The 16,342-nt window shown below is 53.0% G+C and overlaps 2 protein-coding genes across 2 annotated transcripts in view; one reads left to right on the top strand and one right to left on the bottom strand.

The window, feature by feature from the left end:
- The window catches only part of BCL9L (BCL9 like), a 45,999-nt gene extending 40,965 nt beyond the window's left edge, over window positions 1-5,034 (top strand). The window contains exon 8 of the mRNA XM_084301556.1: window positions 313-5,034. Coding sequence (XP_084157682.1) covers window positions 313-1,472 — 1,160 coding nt within the window. The 3' untranslated portion in view covers window positions 1,473-5,034. The remainder of the gene's footprint in view (window positions 1-312) is intronic.
- A 3,599-nt stretch (window positions 5,035-8,633) lies between these two features.
- On the bottom strand, window positions 8,634-14,931 carry CXCR5 (C-X-C motif chemokine receptor 5; the record flags this gene model as incomplete). The annotated part of the gene is made up of 2 exons (XM_084301654.1): window positions 14,764-14,931; window positions 8,634-9,710 (listed from the first exon to the last, which is right to left on the bottom strand). Exons 1-2 carry the CDS (start codon window positions 14,800-14,802, stop codon window positions 8,634-8,636), a joined length of 1,116 nt encoding a protein of 371 aa, XP_084157780.1. The 5' UTR covers window positions 14,803-14,931.
- Window positions 14,932-16,342: the final 1,411 nt, after the last annotated feature.

The raw sequence follows: 16,342 nt of genomic DNA, 5'->3' as shown, positions 1-16,342 counted from the left end.
AACCAAGCTGCTCCCAGCCAGGCCTCGCCATATCACCTGTCTCTCCGGCAGGAGCTTCTTGTGGTGGCCAAGTCCTGGCTGACAGCACTGCAGTGGCTGAAATTGAAATAGTTCTCTGCTGTTCGTGGGCTTAGGGAGCTGGATTTGGAGCACTTTTTTCTGATGTTGATGCTTTGCGTTCTTCTTGCATCCCCTTGCTTGCGGCTTTCGGAGCAGGAGAGCAAAGCAAGCTCACACAGGGTGTGGATTTCACAGCCCGGAGGGGTCTGTGGGCAGAGTTAACTCCCTTCTCATTTTCTTTCTCCTCCCTAGGTGTGACAGGGAATCAGACAAATCAACTGCACTTAAACTCCGTGGGACCTGGATCCTCTCAGAGCCCCATGGGAATGAACCTGCCCGGTCAGCAGCCCCTCTCCCACGAACCACCCCCTACCTCCATGATGTCCTCCCCAAACCCTCTGGGCTCCAACATTCCTATGCACCCAAGTGCAGCGGGGGCAGGCGTCCCCCCCCCGAACCCCATGATGCTGCCCCCGGGGCCCCAGGACTCGCTGAACCAGCAGTGCGGCCCCGTGCCAAACAGCTCGCAGATGATTCCTTCCAACCAGCTCGTGTTCCCCCGCATGCAGCAGCCCCACAACGCCATGCAGTCTCCTGCAGGAGGCATGCCCATGGTCCCCAGCGGGGCAGGCGGCCCCGGCATGCAGCAGCATTACCCCCCGGGAATGCCCTTGCCACCCGACGACCTTCCTGCCCAGCAGCCCGGCCAGATGCCCCCTCAGCAGCACATCATGGGCAAGAACATCCCTCCACGGATCGGCGAGACCTACCCTGCCGTGCTCCCCGGGGTGGCATCGGTGCTGAACGACCCCGAGCTCAGCGAGGTCATCCGCCCCACGCCCACCGGCATCCCCGAGTTCGACCTCTCCAGGATCATCCCCTCGGAGAAACCAAGCAGCACCTTGCAGTATTTCCCCAAAAGCGACAGCCAAGCACCCAAATCGCAGCCTTCCAACCTCCACCTCATGAACCTGCAGAACATGATGGCTGAGCAGCCCCCCGTGCGGCCAGGTATGAACGCCCCCAGCCTCCCGGGGCAGCAGGGCGTGCAGCGGGGACTCGGCATGCCCATGTGCCATCCCGGACAAGTGCCCATGCTGGGCAGGACAGGCATTCCGCCCCAGCAGGGTATGATGGCCAACAGCATGCACCAGGGCATGATGTCTCCGCAGCAGAGCCTGATGGCCCAGCAGAATTTCATGCTGATGCAGGCCAAGCAGAGGAGCATGTCCGTGTCGGGGGAGATGTACGCCCAGACGGGACACATGATGTCACCTCAGGGCTCGCTCATGGGGCCCCCGCCGCAGCAGAACCTAATGGTCACGCACCAGATGAGGCAGAGGAGCGTGTCCCTGGACAGCCAAATGAGTTACATCCCCGGGCCGGGGAACATGGCAAACCTGCCTTTCTGAGCACGGGGGGGGCCGGGTTGTACAGACGTTTTTAAACCTTTCGTCGGGGGCGGGTTGGGGCCAAATGCCAGTGGAGGACACCAAGTGGGATGCTTTTCATATCGGATTTGCCTCTCTACAGAAAACCACACGTGCAGTAAACTTGATGTGAATTGTTCTTTTTTTTTTTTCTTCTTTTTTTTTTTTTCCTCCTTTTTTTTGAGGGGAAAGGGGAGGGTGGAAGGGACTGGGAGCGGGAGTGGGGCTGTTAATTTTGAACCCTGTGTGTTGTCCAGGGACTTCCAGACCCTGTGGCAGTTTGTAAAGTTTTCATTTATCATTTTCCTCCTTCAAGTGTTTTTCTTTCTTTCTTTCTTTTTTTTTTTTAATTTTTCCTTCTCTCTCCTTTTTTTTCCTTTTTTCCTTTTTATTTTTTTTCCTTTAAAGCAACCAAAATGCGCAAGAGGGTTTTTGGAACTAGCTGTAAATAGGTCGCTGAGAAAGGCAAAACTTGTGCTGGTTTTTAATTGTTCTGTATTTCTGTGTTTTAATAGAAGCCTCAAAACATGTTTTAACAAAAAAAAAAAAAAAAAAAAAAAGAACAAAAAACATGCTGAAGGCAACAGTGTACAAGGATTGAAAGCTCTCCTTGGGGGAGGCAGGAGGATCCCCCAGGGTGCACGGGGCGTCGAGAGATTTCATTATGGAGTGACTCTTTGTCAAACCTGTGTCATTCATGCGTCGGAGCGGTTTGCATGTGCAGGTTGTGCGGTTTCACGCAGATCTTAGGCCCCTGTGGAGTCTGTGCTGAGCACCAGAACACAACCAGTGACTGAGGACCACTGGGGAGGTCGGAGCTGTGGCCCCAGGCACTGGAGCAGCGCTCAGCTGGCCGGGCAGAGGCCGCAGCCCCTCGGGATCCCGCTGTCACTGCTCCACGGGGATGCTGCTTTGGCTGTGAAAGGGAGAAGGCCAGCTGGCTGGCTGGAGAAGCAGCGAGGATCCAGGCTCTGCAGATAACCAGGTGCTGGGCCTGAAGCTCTCGACCAGCCGGGCCACCTCTGGTCTCTTCCTTTCCCTTCACGCCGTGCGTCCCGTGGGCAGGGTCGCGCAGGGAGAGGTGCGAGGGGAGCTGGGTGGCTCCTCCTGGTGCTTCCCGAGAGGCCAGCCGGGAGCCCTGCCCTTTCACAGCCTTCCCCCACCAGTCCTTCACCCTCCCATCGTCCGCCGTGATCACAACGTGTCCCCTCTACCTCTGCTGTTGAACGGTCTCCCAGGTCTTCCTTCCCCATCACCCTTGCCTGTGCTCCTCATCCGGGCTTTCAGAGGCAGTTTTTGTCCCATCTTGCCCCGAGCTACCTGGCGCAGCCCCGCCGTACTGCACTGTAGAGGGCCAGCTGGTGCAGGGGAGCTGTCCCTGCACGCAATACTCCAGCTCAGAAGCAGAGTTGTCTTGCGTGGTGTCAGCTGTGTGGCTGCTGTGTGTCACGGGCTGCTCTGTGTTTCTGACATCCGAGGCTGAGGTTCTTATCCCGAGGCTGACAGAAGCCATTTGAACAACTCAGGCTTGTCTGGATGCGCTTCGCCCTCCCATCCTCCGTTCTGTAAGGTCTTCCTGCACATGGCACCAGTGTTTTTTTTTTTCCTGTGTCTGTCCACTGAAGGGACTGTGGGGTTAAGCACATGCACTTCTGTACACACAGGATCTCTGGATCTCTGCAGGGACCGCGTTCCAGCATGGTGAACCCTATGGGTATCCCACTGTGAACTCAGGGCACTCGATTGCCACACGAACACCAGCTGGAGGATTATCTCTGCAAAGCCAGACTTAGCATACTACCTCTCTTGTAACAGCGCTCACCTTTCCCTACTTGAAACCGCAGGGAGGAGAAGGCTTTCAGAAGGGGAGGTCGTCAAGTAGAGAGGGATTGGCAAAGCTTTTTAGTGTGTTGCGAGCTGTTAGAAAGGACTGGCAGGGGGTGAAATGTCACTCCGGTGTCTGCGTTGATTGGATCTGTAACAAGATTTAGCCACAAAGTCTGATCAGGAATACCTTGACGTGTCGGGGTGTTTGTAGAGTGCGGTACTAGGTTGGAAGTGTGGGTCTGGATCTGAGGAAGAACTTCACTCTGGTCTCCTGCTTCGTGGTGTTTAAGATCTGACCGAGCATCGCTTTCAAAAAGTGGCAAAACAGGAACAATCCTGGAAAGTGCTCGTCCCTGCCTCGGCAGTTAGGGCAAAGAGGAATAGTCTTCAACCTGGGCTAAGTAAGTGTGCTTCGGACCTGACATCGTAGCTGCTTGGATTCTCCATCCTCTCAGGGTGTGTGTTTCACCTGGGAGGATGTGGCTCGAGCAGATGCAGCTTTTTCTTAGCTTGACTAGCCTGAAAGGCTGTGGCTTCCCTTGGCTGCACTTTGGGGTGTTGGCTGCTGGTATTTTCTCGTAAACACCCAAATACCTACGCCATCCCCGAACCTTGCTCATCACCCACCAGCTAGTCTCGGTTAATTTAAAGCCATAATATTTTTTATATATTAAAAAAAAAAGCTTTTTCTGTTTGTCTGTCTGTAGACAGCTGTTCTTTCGGTCCAGTTAAGATCTCTGCCTGTCAGTACCTCCCCTGTCGTCCCCTCCACCCAGCCCAACTCAGAAGTTGCCTGGGACTCCCCGCGTCCCCCTGTCAGCAGCACCTTGTCCCTGTGTCCTCCGCAGCACTGGAGGAGCCACCGCTGCCTGCACGTGGGCAGCCTGATGGCAGGAGGAAGACCTGTCCTTGGGTGATAAATTCCTAGGAAACAAACCCTTTCGACTCAGCAGGCCTGTACACAAAAGGGAAATCCTGGCATTATTCCAGCTGCGGGCTGTGGGTTTTGGAGCAGCAGTCGGGGCTCTTCCTCAAAATCCCCCTGCCCTGAAGCCAGCCAGCCCTACCCTGACTGCTGTGACGGGGGAACCACAGGGAGACGAGGTGCACAGCACCTTCTGCCTGGGCACTGCTCCTCGCTGTGCCCGAGCTCAGCACTTCTGGCAGGAGCTTCTCTGGAAGCGAAGTAACAGCAAGTCCTCGTTAGACCTGGGCAGAGTGTGCCATCGGCCGGCTACCCGCTGCTGTGAGCTGTGTCTAGTCTCGTGTCTCGTCGTTTATTGCTCGGCTTCCCAGCTTGAGTTCTGTGTACTGACTCCACCTAATCACGGTAAAAGGTTTGCCCATGTTTTAGCCATGACTTCGCAATGTTTGTTTTTTGTTTTTTTTTTTTTTTTTTCTGGCTCTGAAAAGTAAACGTTGGGAAACAGCATCTTTCAGTACATCAATAATCACACACCTGGAATTAGCTTTCACATTGAGGTAATGGTGACTGACCTGTTCTCTGTCATCCCATGGAGAAACTTCCCCAGTCATTTTGTACCATTATATAAATATATATATAAATATAAATATATAAATACAATATGTGAAGACATCTTATTGGTTTTTATTTGAAACAATTTTTAGGCTTGTTTTTGGGTATCTGTGCTGCCTGTAATGTATTGACCTGTTTTATAGGTGCCTTTTTATTAAAAAGACAAATTTCAAAACCTGACCTTGTGCCTGTCTTCGCTGGTCTGTGTGAGGTTCTGCAGGCGTGCACAGCACGGTGGTGCCTGCAGGAGCTTGGCTAATGCCACCCGTGGCAGGTTGGAGCTGATAAGGGAGCCCGGCTGGACCCAATATAAATATTCTTCTGTCAGGCAGCTGCTCTGTTTGAGAGGAGAGGAGCTCCTCGTAGGCAGGATGAGGTGCAACGGGACGCTCCCAGGTAGGTGGGCATGGCCAGGGCTGGGGGGCAGCTGGGCAGGACCACGGAGATAACTCCAGGTCCTGACAGGCCTGCAGAGTGCAGGGGTGACCTAGGGTTAGGACTGGCTGCCCCTGCTGTCTGCACGGTGTCAGGCTGAGGCAGGGGAAGTTTGGGCTGGACGTCAGGAAGAGGTTCTTCAGCGAGAGGGTGGCTGCACACTGGAACAGGCTCCCCAGGGACGTAGTCACTGCACCAAGCCTGCCTGAATTTAAAAAGCAATCGGACTGTGCACTTAGGCACATGGTCTGAATTTTTGGGCAGACCTGTGCGGTGCCAGGATTTGGGCTTGATGATCCTTATGGGTCCCTTCCAAGTGGATATTCTCTGATTTTTATGATCTCGATGTCCAGAGCCAGGCTGAGGAAGATGCACAAGTCAGCAGCGCGGACGCTGAAATGCTCGAGCATTTGTGTCCCGCTGGGAGACTGGGGGAAGGCCGTAGGTTGTTGTTCGGTAAGGAAAATGAAACTCGGTGCGAGCTGCAGCGGGTGGGGGCCTTGGGGCTGTGCAGGGCTGTGGGGAGAGCCCCGGCTCCGCAGCGCTCCCAGGCACGCGGCCACTCATGCGTTCCCCACCTCGTGCCCGGTGCTGTGCGCTCCGCTGCCTGCCACAGCCTCAGGGCCGCCGTGCACAGCGGGGTCTGTGCTACCTAAAACAACCCAGCTGCAGTTCCTGGGCAGCTCGGTCACCCCGTAGGAAGGAGGGAGCAGCAGCACGTTGCTCTGGGAGCTGTTTCGTGGCCCCTTTGGTGAGCACCGGGGCTGCTTGTGGGCTGTCTGCTCCCTCCTCTCTTGCAGATGTGGGCCTCTTGCTGAATACCCACTTCAGCTGTCATCGTGAGAGGAAGCAGGGAAACTGAAACAGCAGCAGGCTGGATGCAGTGGGGATGGAAAGTGGCATGAGACAGCCCAGCAATGGCAGAGGTTGCTCTGGGTTCTCCCTCCCCAGCTCTGTCTGGCTCCCAGGCCCTCCCAAGCCAACGTGCGGGTTGCTGCAGGAGCAGCGCCCACCCTCGTGCTCTGCCAGCTCTTTGCGAGCTCGTGGGTCCCTGCACAAAGGGGGACGCGTGGCAGGAACGTGCCATCAACCCACTCCGTTTGGAGGTGCATTTCCCTTCTCAAAGTGACACAAATGCAGGCAAACGCTTACAAGCACCGTATGTGGGAAGAGAGAGTACTTTATTTGTTTGTTACAGCTCTCGTAAACTTTCAAGAAGTTTAACACCATGAACACCAAAGTAACAGTAGATGCGTAATCTGTTCACCCAGGTTTTGTGTGTAGATTTTCCTTTTTCTCTGTGAATGCTGTAAGGATTTACACTCTGCTCAATGGTTGTGTAAGGACCCATAGGCTGGGGCTAGGGAGGTGTTTACAACACGTCTGCACGGGTTCATTCGCTGGTACAGCTGTAGAGGCAGCAAGGGCAGGCTTCAAAGAGCAGCTCTTCCTCTGCTGTTCGTGCTTGGACAGCCACAGTCACCATTACCTGAAGGTTTCAGCTTCAAAGACGCAGCGCTGCAGGAAATGGGGACTGCTCTTTCTATAAAGGCCTCGCATTTGGGGAGTTTTCTTGTCATGTCGGAAGCTGTAGACAACTTATTCAGATCTCTGCCTGAGCTGGGCTAGTCTGAAGTGAAGTGACCCATTCCTTAATGATGGCTCTTTGCAGCCTGGCCCTTGGCTGTGGTGAGGTTAGGTTGTCACTGAGCTTTTTGCTAGGGGATTGAACTTCAGAAGGGATTTTAGCACAAAATCCCCGCTGCAGCAGTAGCACTGCCATTGCTCCAACTTTGCATAAGCAGTGAGGCGAGTGGTACAGCCAATTTTAATGTGTGCTGGTGGCTAGGGTCGTTCCCGTGTGACAGTTTGTGTGTGTGACTATCACTCCGTTTTGGCCAAAGTGGTGTTTAGCTAATAGCAGAAACGTACCGAAGCAATGCTGTGTGTGCTGACACCTTACTGGGACAAGGCCTACGAGGAAGCAGCAGGCTGCACGAGTCTGTTGGGCTGCCCTACGTGCTGGTTGTGGTGTACTAACGAGCTGCCACTCTTGTTTTGGACCGGCTTGTTCCTGAGAAGCCCTGATCCAGGCAGTTGCTGGATACTCCTGGTTCAAGGCAAAATCAATGCTCAGGTTTGTTCTGTGTAAACCTTGATGCACTCAACCTCTAAAGGCTCCAGGCATGCAGGTAGAGCAAAAGTATCTGAAAGCACAGCGCTAAGCAAAATGGCACGTTCCCATTCGGCCTGCTAAAACCAAACAGAAATCATGCAAATCAGCTCTTCCTTCCTTCCATGTCCTACCTTACGCTGAGGTAATGGGTCTCCTCCTTTCAGAACCCACAGAGCACTGTACAACCACTTGCAAAAAAAAAAAAAAAGTGACACCTTCAGCCTCCTAAAGACGTGGTTCATCCTCTCTGTGCTCAGTCACAGGACTGAAGCCATCTGTCCAGACAGTCACCTGCCTTAAAAGAAAGCTTTTGAGTAGTCAGGCCTTTTCTTCAGCTGGTTGCTCACTGGCGCTGTGAGTAGCAGTGTTAACAGTTGGGCTTGATGACGTTTGAGCTCTTTTCCAACCTAAATGATTCTATGAACAGCAGTGCGATGGATCAAGTGAACGGGAAAGGATGTGGCTGATGGCAGGAAAGGCATCTGTGGCGGTCAAGTCCTGAGTCCCCAGCGCAGCCTCCTGGCACGAGCTGTGCAGGGAAGATCAGCGCGCTGTGACCGGGCAGCAGGACGTCACACAGCAGGACCAGAGACTGGCACCGTGTGCCTGTGGTACTGGGATGAGCTCTGTGTCCCCTGCTGGCCCTGCTCGCATCCCTCACTCTGTCTGCCGTGGTAATTGAGTCCCACTGCTTCCTTTGGGCTTGTCCAGTGACCTGAGCAGGTGAAACAGGAGCTTGCTTCATCTTTGTCCTCAGTGCTTGCTCACTGACATGACTCCACCTTGACTTGGCTGGGCTTTTTTTTCCTACCCCCTGGCAACCCAGTCCTGTGTCTGGCTCTGTGCACAGGACACCCGCAGTCAATTGTTTTTGAGGGAGGTGTGGTGGTATCAGGTTCAACCTGCCTGCGTTCATCCGGCCCTGTCAGTGTGACCATCAGGCGTTTGCCAGCAGCTGCCAGACAGATTTCTGAATGGATGTGAAACAGAAGGATCCAGGGAAGGTATCTGGTGGGATTTGGGTGTTGGATGGCTATCAGATCTCAGTTTCCTGAGGAGTAAAGAGAATGGTGGGGACGCTTGTGAAACTTAGGACTGAGGCCACAGCACGTGTGCCACCGAACAGGCACACCAGAGGTCATTTCTGCCCTGCGGCAGCCTGTCTGAGCTAGAAAGTGGAGATAGAGGTGGTGTTGTCAGACTCGATTCCGCTGCCCTTCCTGGTCACCTCCAGGATCTCCTGTAGGGTCTCCTGGCTTATGCAGCCAAGCTCCTGCAGGATACGGAAGAAGTCGTTACGGAACTTGACCCCGATGAAGGCGTAGAGGATGGGGTTGAGGCAGCAGTGTGTGAAGCCGATGGCCTCTGTCACCATGATGGCCGTGTCCAGCTGGTCCTCCAGGACGCAGTTCTTGGTGAAGGCTTCCAGCTTGGTGAGGGTGTTCAGAAAGATGACGATGTGGTACGGGCTCCAGCAGAGCAGGAACACGCCCGTGACCAGGATGGCTACACGGACGGCTTTTTGCCTCTGCAGGCGTTGGGACTGGCACAGAGTCCGGACGATGGCCATGTAGCAATAACACATCACCAGCAGGGGCACGAAGAAACCCACGGTGTGGTACAGGAACCGGGTTGCCAGCCACGCGTTGTTGCCGTGAATCCCAATCTCGGGGAAATAGCAAATGCTGCGGTTGCTCTCATCTGTCCAGACCTCCATGAAGATGAGATCGGGTAAGGTCAAGAGCAAGGAACAGAGCCAGACGGCCGTGCAGGTGAGGTGGATGGAGCGAGCCCTGCGTTTGCGGTAGGTGTGGATGGCGTAAACGATGGCCAGGTAGCGGTCTACCGCAATGCACCCCAGCAGCATGCTGCTGCAGTAGAAATTGATCTTGTGGACGGCGCTGAGGATCTTGCAGAGGAAAGTCCCAAATACCCACCCGGCCAAGCTCTCGACCACGCTGAACGGGAAGGTGAGCAGCAGCGCCAGGTTGGCCAGGGTGAGGTGGAAGAGGAAGTTTTCCGTGGTTGTGCGCGACCGCTTGAACCTCTCCAAAATGACCAGGACCAGGGCATTGCCCACAGTTCCCAGCACAAACATAAGCAGGTAGATGAGGGGCATGAAGACCTTCCTGAACGGGTCTCTCTGGTTGCCGACCACAGACGAGGCCGGATTGAAGCAGAAGTAGCCCTCCAAGGACGGGGTTGTGTTATCAGCCTCGTAGTAACCACTCAGCTCCGCCTGGCTCTGGGGAACAGAGAGAATCTGGTTACAGGAGGGCAGTTTCATGGCTGGGGTCCCGTGAGAGACAGCAGCATGGGGAGAGGCTGTCCTGACCCCTTTATGTACCGATCCCATTCCCTTCAGCCCTCTCCTGATAGGAAGGGGGTTTCACTGCTCGTTTTTCTTGCCCTCCTGATGCCTCCACTTCTGGAGTGCAGCTGAGCAGCTGTAGCACAAGGATTTGGGGCAGTCTCCCATGTGCTCTGCTGCTGGCCCCATTGCAGCTGCTGCTTTACTGGTTTCTGACCGCAGCCATGCTCTGAGCTTGGAGACCTTGGAGCCATCTGGGGCAGCGTCCACCAAGCAAGGTGAGGTGGGACAGCAACAGCCAAGGCTGGGCATCGCTTAATATGCACTGAGAGAAAGTTTTAGGGCAGGTGTGAGGAGTGAACGCATCGGAGGCAGCGGGGTGCCACAGCCACAGTGATTGTTCTGGTAAGAGAAATCTGGTCTGTTGGTAAACCTTGTGGTTCCGAATTAATTGTAGTCAAAGCCAGAAAGGGAATCTGAGAAATGCCACTCAGACCCCGGGCTGATACCTGTTGAGGAAAGTGTGGCAGAGCTACCGCAGATGGTGGGCACGCGCTGTCTTCAGGCGCTTTGGCAGGAGTTGGGTGCTAACAACAGCACAGGGCTCAGATGCAGGCTGTCACAGAAAAAGAGCAGCCTGGGAGGCTTGTGGCAAGCTCAGAAATCCGTGACAAAACGGGAAGAGCCCTGCAGCAGTAGTTGTGCACTCCCCCACCCACACCCTCTCTGGAGACCAGCACCGAGACTTCAGTGTCAACCACAGCGGAAGCCCCTGCTCGCTGCTTTCATACCTTTCACTGCCAGCTGTAGCCGTTTGCACCTGCTGCTCCTTCCCTCATCAGCCGAAGTTCCCAGCTAAAAATACTGGCCCTGCTTTAAACAGCTTTAGATCTTTTTTTTTTTTTTTTTTTTTTTTTTTGTCCACTCCCCCCCCTTCCCCTGCGTGTGCTCCGAAGCCGAGTGACTGCAAATATTCTCAACTTCTGCGTTATACCGAGCTGGAAAGGGTGACTGGGTTTCTTCTCTGTGAAAACCCTCCTCTGCTGATGTGCTGTGTGCCTCTGCAAGCAGCCGGCTGGGGGCAAAGAGCTGATGTGGCAGCGCTCAACTCGAACTGCTGTGTTGCTGAAACCACTTCCATGGCTTTACGGGTGCAGTGAAGGAGCAGATGTCTAAGGAGTATTACTGAGCACATGCAAAAGGCAGCTGGCTGGGATGGTCCTCAAGCAGGGGATGGTAGGAAGGCAAGCAAGCCCTTGGGGGAAGTGTAAAATCAGTTTGCCCAGCTCTTACGCTCTTCCCCAGGCCTCTCCCATGGCTACTGCAGGGAATGAGTGCAGGCTTTGGTCTGACCCAGCAGACTCTGGGTCTTTCTTTCAAGGGTCCCCTTTCCCTGCCAGCTCCGTGCCCCCCATGCTGTTTCTGTGCTGTGATGCTTCTCCCAAAGGCGCTGAGAGCTAGCTCCCACGGGTCTAGCAGTCGTCTTCCCTGCCCAAAACCTCACCCGCACAAAGCTGTCTTCACCTAATGTAACAGTGGGACTGCAGCCTTGGAACATGAACATTGCTTGCCCAAAGAGTAATTATTTTTCTCGTTTCTGGTATGAGACTGGAGGTTGCTACTGAAGAAAGAAAGAAAACCTCCTAAGAAAGAAAACCAAAGGAAGAACCTTTGCTGTTTGGCACAAGGACCAAACAGGGCTGCTCTGGATCCCGTGGTGACCTTGCTGGAAAACCCCAAAGGGAATGCGAATAACTTAGCTGGGGAGAGGCTGAACAGTTCTAGTTTTAAAGGGAAAAAGGAAACGAGGGGAAGTGGCTGGGCCCACTGGCTGGAGCACAGCCTGGAGCCACACCAGCACTGCCAATGCCTACAGGTGGGTGGCATGTGCGGTGTTGAACGGCTTTGGCTGCAGAACGGTTTCCAGCATCACCTTAGAGCCGGAGCCGGAGGTGCAGAGGCCACTATCAGCCACCATCTGATTGCAGATAAGGTGGCAGGTAGGGCTCTTACTGTAAGCCACTCGCTGCGGGCAGAGGAAGTGTGCACAGAGCTGTGTGTCAGGCGTCCTCTCATGTGCATCTCCGAGCACCGAGTGTGGGTGGGAGCGGACAGAGATGAGTTGAAGACGAATAGAAAAGGATGAAAAGGCAGAGTCCAGGCTGAGACGGGAAGGGCAGGGACCAGAGCTGTAGGAGATGCCCTGAATGACAAGCCAGGGCTTTTGGGGACTCTGTTGTGACTTCAATTTCCAGACTGGAAGCGGGTGGCTGCCTGATCTGGGATGGGATGGGTGAATGGGCTGCATGTGAGCAACCTCTGCACAGCTCTCCTGCCCGAGCAACATGTCTATACTGCAGGGGGAATGTGACAGTAAAGTGGTGTGTTTTTTTCTGTAACTAAGCAGTAAAATGCACACCTGGGGCCACGGCAGGGGGAGGCACAATCCTGCACTCTATTTGCTTAGGAATCTCTTTTCCCCTCTAACCCACATCTCAAAATTACGCAGGTCTCCTCTGCATGTCAGCTGCTTTTCTCAGTTCCCCACAACTGCCAACAATCACCCATTTGCCCGTAGAAGAGCAGCAGCCTGTATGCTATTATGGATTTTTCAAGTGAGTCATTCCCTTCTAGCCCATCCAGGGCCAGCAGAAGCATATTTCATTCCCAAAGCCATAAAACAGGAATTGCTCATGTCAGTGTGCAGCTCAGCAAGCTCCTGTGATAGACTTTCTGCTCATCACCTCTCTGGTGGTTGAACTGGGGAAACCAACGTATAAGTAAATGCCATGTTCCTGTAATGTAGGTGCCTTTTTGCCTCTTGAGCCAAGTTGGCCTCATTATAACAAGAATTGGCCTTCGTCACCTTAGGAGACCTCGCAGCAATCTCAGTGGTCTTTCTTCAACTTTTTTTTTTTCTTTCTTTCTCTAGTTTGCAGCCGAGGAAGGTTAAGTGGGCAAAATTTTCTTGCTGTTGAGAATTGGGGCTATAATTTTGGTTACGTTACTTTTCCACAAGGTTACACAGCTAATTGGTCCCACAGGGTAGCAAAGATTAGGTGAAGCTATTGCTGTACTTGCTGGGCAACTACTTAGATAAATGCCCTTTCAGTGCAAATGTTCCCGTTGTTTTCATTCTGCATTTGCTCTATCAGTCAACTGGGCCTTTCTTGTTAATGCAGTTTTGTGTCACTGCTTTGCTAGAACAGCGTCGAGGTCTTTTTTTTGCAAATCTCTCTGGACATGTTGATGCAAGCACTGAGCTCACCAATATATGGCATCCCCAGACCGTATGTGACACTGCTCGTGTGCGATCTGTGGTCAGTTCCAGGGAGGAAGAGAAACCTGAGAAGCTCCTAGGAAACGCGTGTCACAAACTCCCAACCACGTGAATTTTGAGAAAAGATAGAAAACTCTTTCTGCTGTGGCATGGGACTGTTCACACTTAGTCACAAAGCTAGCTGAGTTTCTCCTCTTGTCTGGGGTCTCCTCTGTAACTTAAAATATCTCACAAAAGAGGTAAAATTGCTAAGCTAAGGTTCTAAGTTTTGTATCCAGAGAACAAATCGCAGTGCTGTTTAATTTCCCTGCCTTAGAAAACTACGCACTTTGCCACCAGCAGCTGCTTACTTGTAGTCAGTGACACAGTGCAGATGGACAGACAGCACGCTTGGATGTGGATGGTTTCCTGATCATTGGAGAGAGTCCAAGGGAGAGTTCGGATGAAGGAACGAACCAACAAAGTGATGGCAAAGGGAGTTTGGTTTTAACCTCTTAGCAAGCTTCAGTGCTGCCACCGAACTTCAGCAGAGGTCACAGAGGTGCCTTCTGCAAAAACTTGTAAAGGACACGAGCACTATTTGCAATGGGTTTTTAGACTGGATGAACTGAAAAAAATGAGGGTTGGAAATGCCTGTCCCACCCCCTGCCTTCTCTCTCTTCCCATAATGTATAGGAAAAAGGAGAGAAAGAAAAATTGGTAAAAAAATTAAATCCAGCATTTCTCTCTGGAACAGAAAATAAACAAAACCTGAGGTCTGCTGCAGAGAGCCTTTGTATGAAAACAGAAATTCTGAGCTGCAACATCTGAAAACCTGGCTAATGCTAGCACTGCTGTGGATACCCCCTTGGATAGCACAATATGCTCTGAAAGGTACAGCTGCTGTATTTCATTTGCAAGCTTAGCGCAGAAAATTACAGGGCTAAATGTCTGGTGTCATCACTCCCAGTTAGAAGAAGTATTTGCAATTTATCTTCTATGCTTTCAAATTCCCCTCCTGTAAATACACCATGTATTCCCTTCACAGCAGACTCAGGCAGCCTGTTGATGGAGAAGGCTGGCAGGGGTAGGAATACGTAGTCATGGGAAGGTTTTTCACATGTGGAGAGAGAGCACTGGGGCTTGCTTTGGTATTCCTGTTAAAGGCACTAGAGGAGAGTCCTAGAGCTTCACACACTACGCACAGTCATCTATACCACTGAAGGTTGGTATAAATGGGCTCTGAACTCCTGCTTTTCACCCACATTGTGTCACCCAGAACGGCTGTGGCAGGAGCGGGGCAGCAAGGGGCAGAGGTGTGTGGGCCGGGCTCTCCAGGCCCTTCTGCCAGGAGCTGGGGTTTGGGTGCCCCTGAGGGGACAGTGCTGGGGCTCAGTGCCCACCACAACACCTCAGCTCAAAGTCGCCACCGCTCATCGTGCAGCTTTGTGCATGGGAACACCTTGTGCCCCTGGACTGCAGTGCCTGCGGTGACATTGCACCAGCTCCCCGCAAATGCAGTCATGTCTCTTGCAGTCCCTTCATCCCTCCAGTCCAGAATTAAGGGATGCAAGGTCTGATTGCACTGGCGTAAGTTATTGCTTGGGCCCTCTCCTACTGGGAGGGGTCAGAAGATGGTGACATCGAAGCCAGGTCTCTCAGCCCACCCCAGCTTTACCCGCTCTCCCCAGTTGTCCTCTCAAACAAGCAAAGCCAGGCCCAACTCACCAAGTCATAGGTCTCTGATGAGTAGCTGACAGGCCCCATGGTTTCAGGGGCAGGATCTGCCTCTCCTCCAGCAATTTCGGCACAAGTTCTTTTCTGGGGTGGAGTTAGTCATTTAAGTGAGTAGGGAGGGACCCAGAATGTAACAATAGAGTATTTGCAAGGCAAATGAGCTCCAAGCAAAGAGTGACCTATTTGATGTAAAGACTGGCATCTTGCTCTATCATTTTTTTCTTAAGCGTTTGTTGTAGGTTGATTTTTTTTTTATTTTCAAAAAAAAAAAAAAAAGATCAGGAGGTCTTTTAATTTCATCCTGCCAGCCTCTGGGGCTCTTGACTGCTGATGTCCTAGTCCAGGGCAATCAGAAAGGGTTTAGAAAGCTCTGTGCTGAGGGAAAACCTTACCCCAAATCTCCCCAGATCTGGGTGCTCCTCTACGTGAGACTTTGCAGACATCTGAGGAAATGCATTGTTCTGGTCTGTGCTACCATTGCCCTCGGGGTCCTCCTCGCCACTTCAGCCTCAGTGCCCTGTGGCTGTTCTCTCTCCTCCTCCTGCTGCTTCACCCCAAACATGCTTACATGTCTGGGGGAATGAGCGTTCTGTCCTACTGCTGCTGTAGCAGTGGATTCATAGTGTACAATCTCCAGTCGGGGTCAGCAGGAGAGAGTGGTATTACAGCTGGTATTTTGGCAGAGCTTTTTTGCTTTTTGAGGTTTGAGGAGGGTGGGCACAACTGCACCAGCGCCTCTGTACCAGCAAGAAGGCTGGCAGGAGTTGCACCAGTGAGGAAGGTGTCAGCCTGGTGAGCACCACTGGATTTTACCTGCTTTTAGTGCTTCTTAGCAGTAGCATAGTGCTCCTGGCTTGGCCAGGAATGCTGAGGAGGGACCTGCTTCGCAAGGACAGCGCTGCCATCCCTCCCTCCTGCCCTCACTAGCCCCCGAGGACATTTTTTGTGTACCTGCTCACTGGGGCACCCCCTCCCTCTCTGGGGAAAAGGACAGAGCTCAGCGGTGCTGGAGGGAGGCCGCTGGGTGCTCATCCAGCCCCTGGGAAGGTGATGAAGGATGTTTTAATTGAGCAAGAACTGGAGGGTGGAGCACTCTGCATCACTGACTTCCTTTGAGGGCTAGCAAAGAGGGTGGTGCTCCCCATGGCAATGTGTGCTTGGGACTAGCTCCGCCCGTGAGAGCTTCTGACCATCAATGTTACCCCCCCCAAGTCTGCCCTGCAAGCGGAACAAAAGTATGGTGCAAAGTAAGGTGCGGTAGTTGCATAGGGGCTGGTGGTGATGCTGAACTTCCCAAGTCAGAGGGACATCTGCAGGGTGTGCCTGCAGGGAGACGGAGGTGGGAAGCACCTCCCAGGCTGTTGAGAGGTGGGCTGCAAATAAAGAGGCTCCAGGGAGCCCGCTCCAAGGACATAGGCAACAACAAATTCCCTTGTAGACACGTACTGCTGCAGCGTGTGATTGCTACCACAGACGAGGTGACTTACAGGATCCATGTGTTGCTGCGCTGGGAAAGATGACAGAGAGGAGGTTATAGAAGAAAATTAGATGGAGAGAAAAGGAATTTAAA

This window comes from Netta rufina (assembly GCF_964035555.1).
Source record: "Netta rufina genome assembly, chromosome: 25".
Lineage (NCBI taxonomy): Eukaryota > Metazoa > Chordata > Aves > Anseriformes > Anatidae > Netta > Netta rufina.
This window is presented reverse-complemented; position numbering and strand designations above follow the sequence as displayed.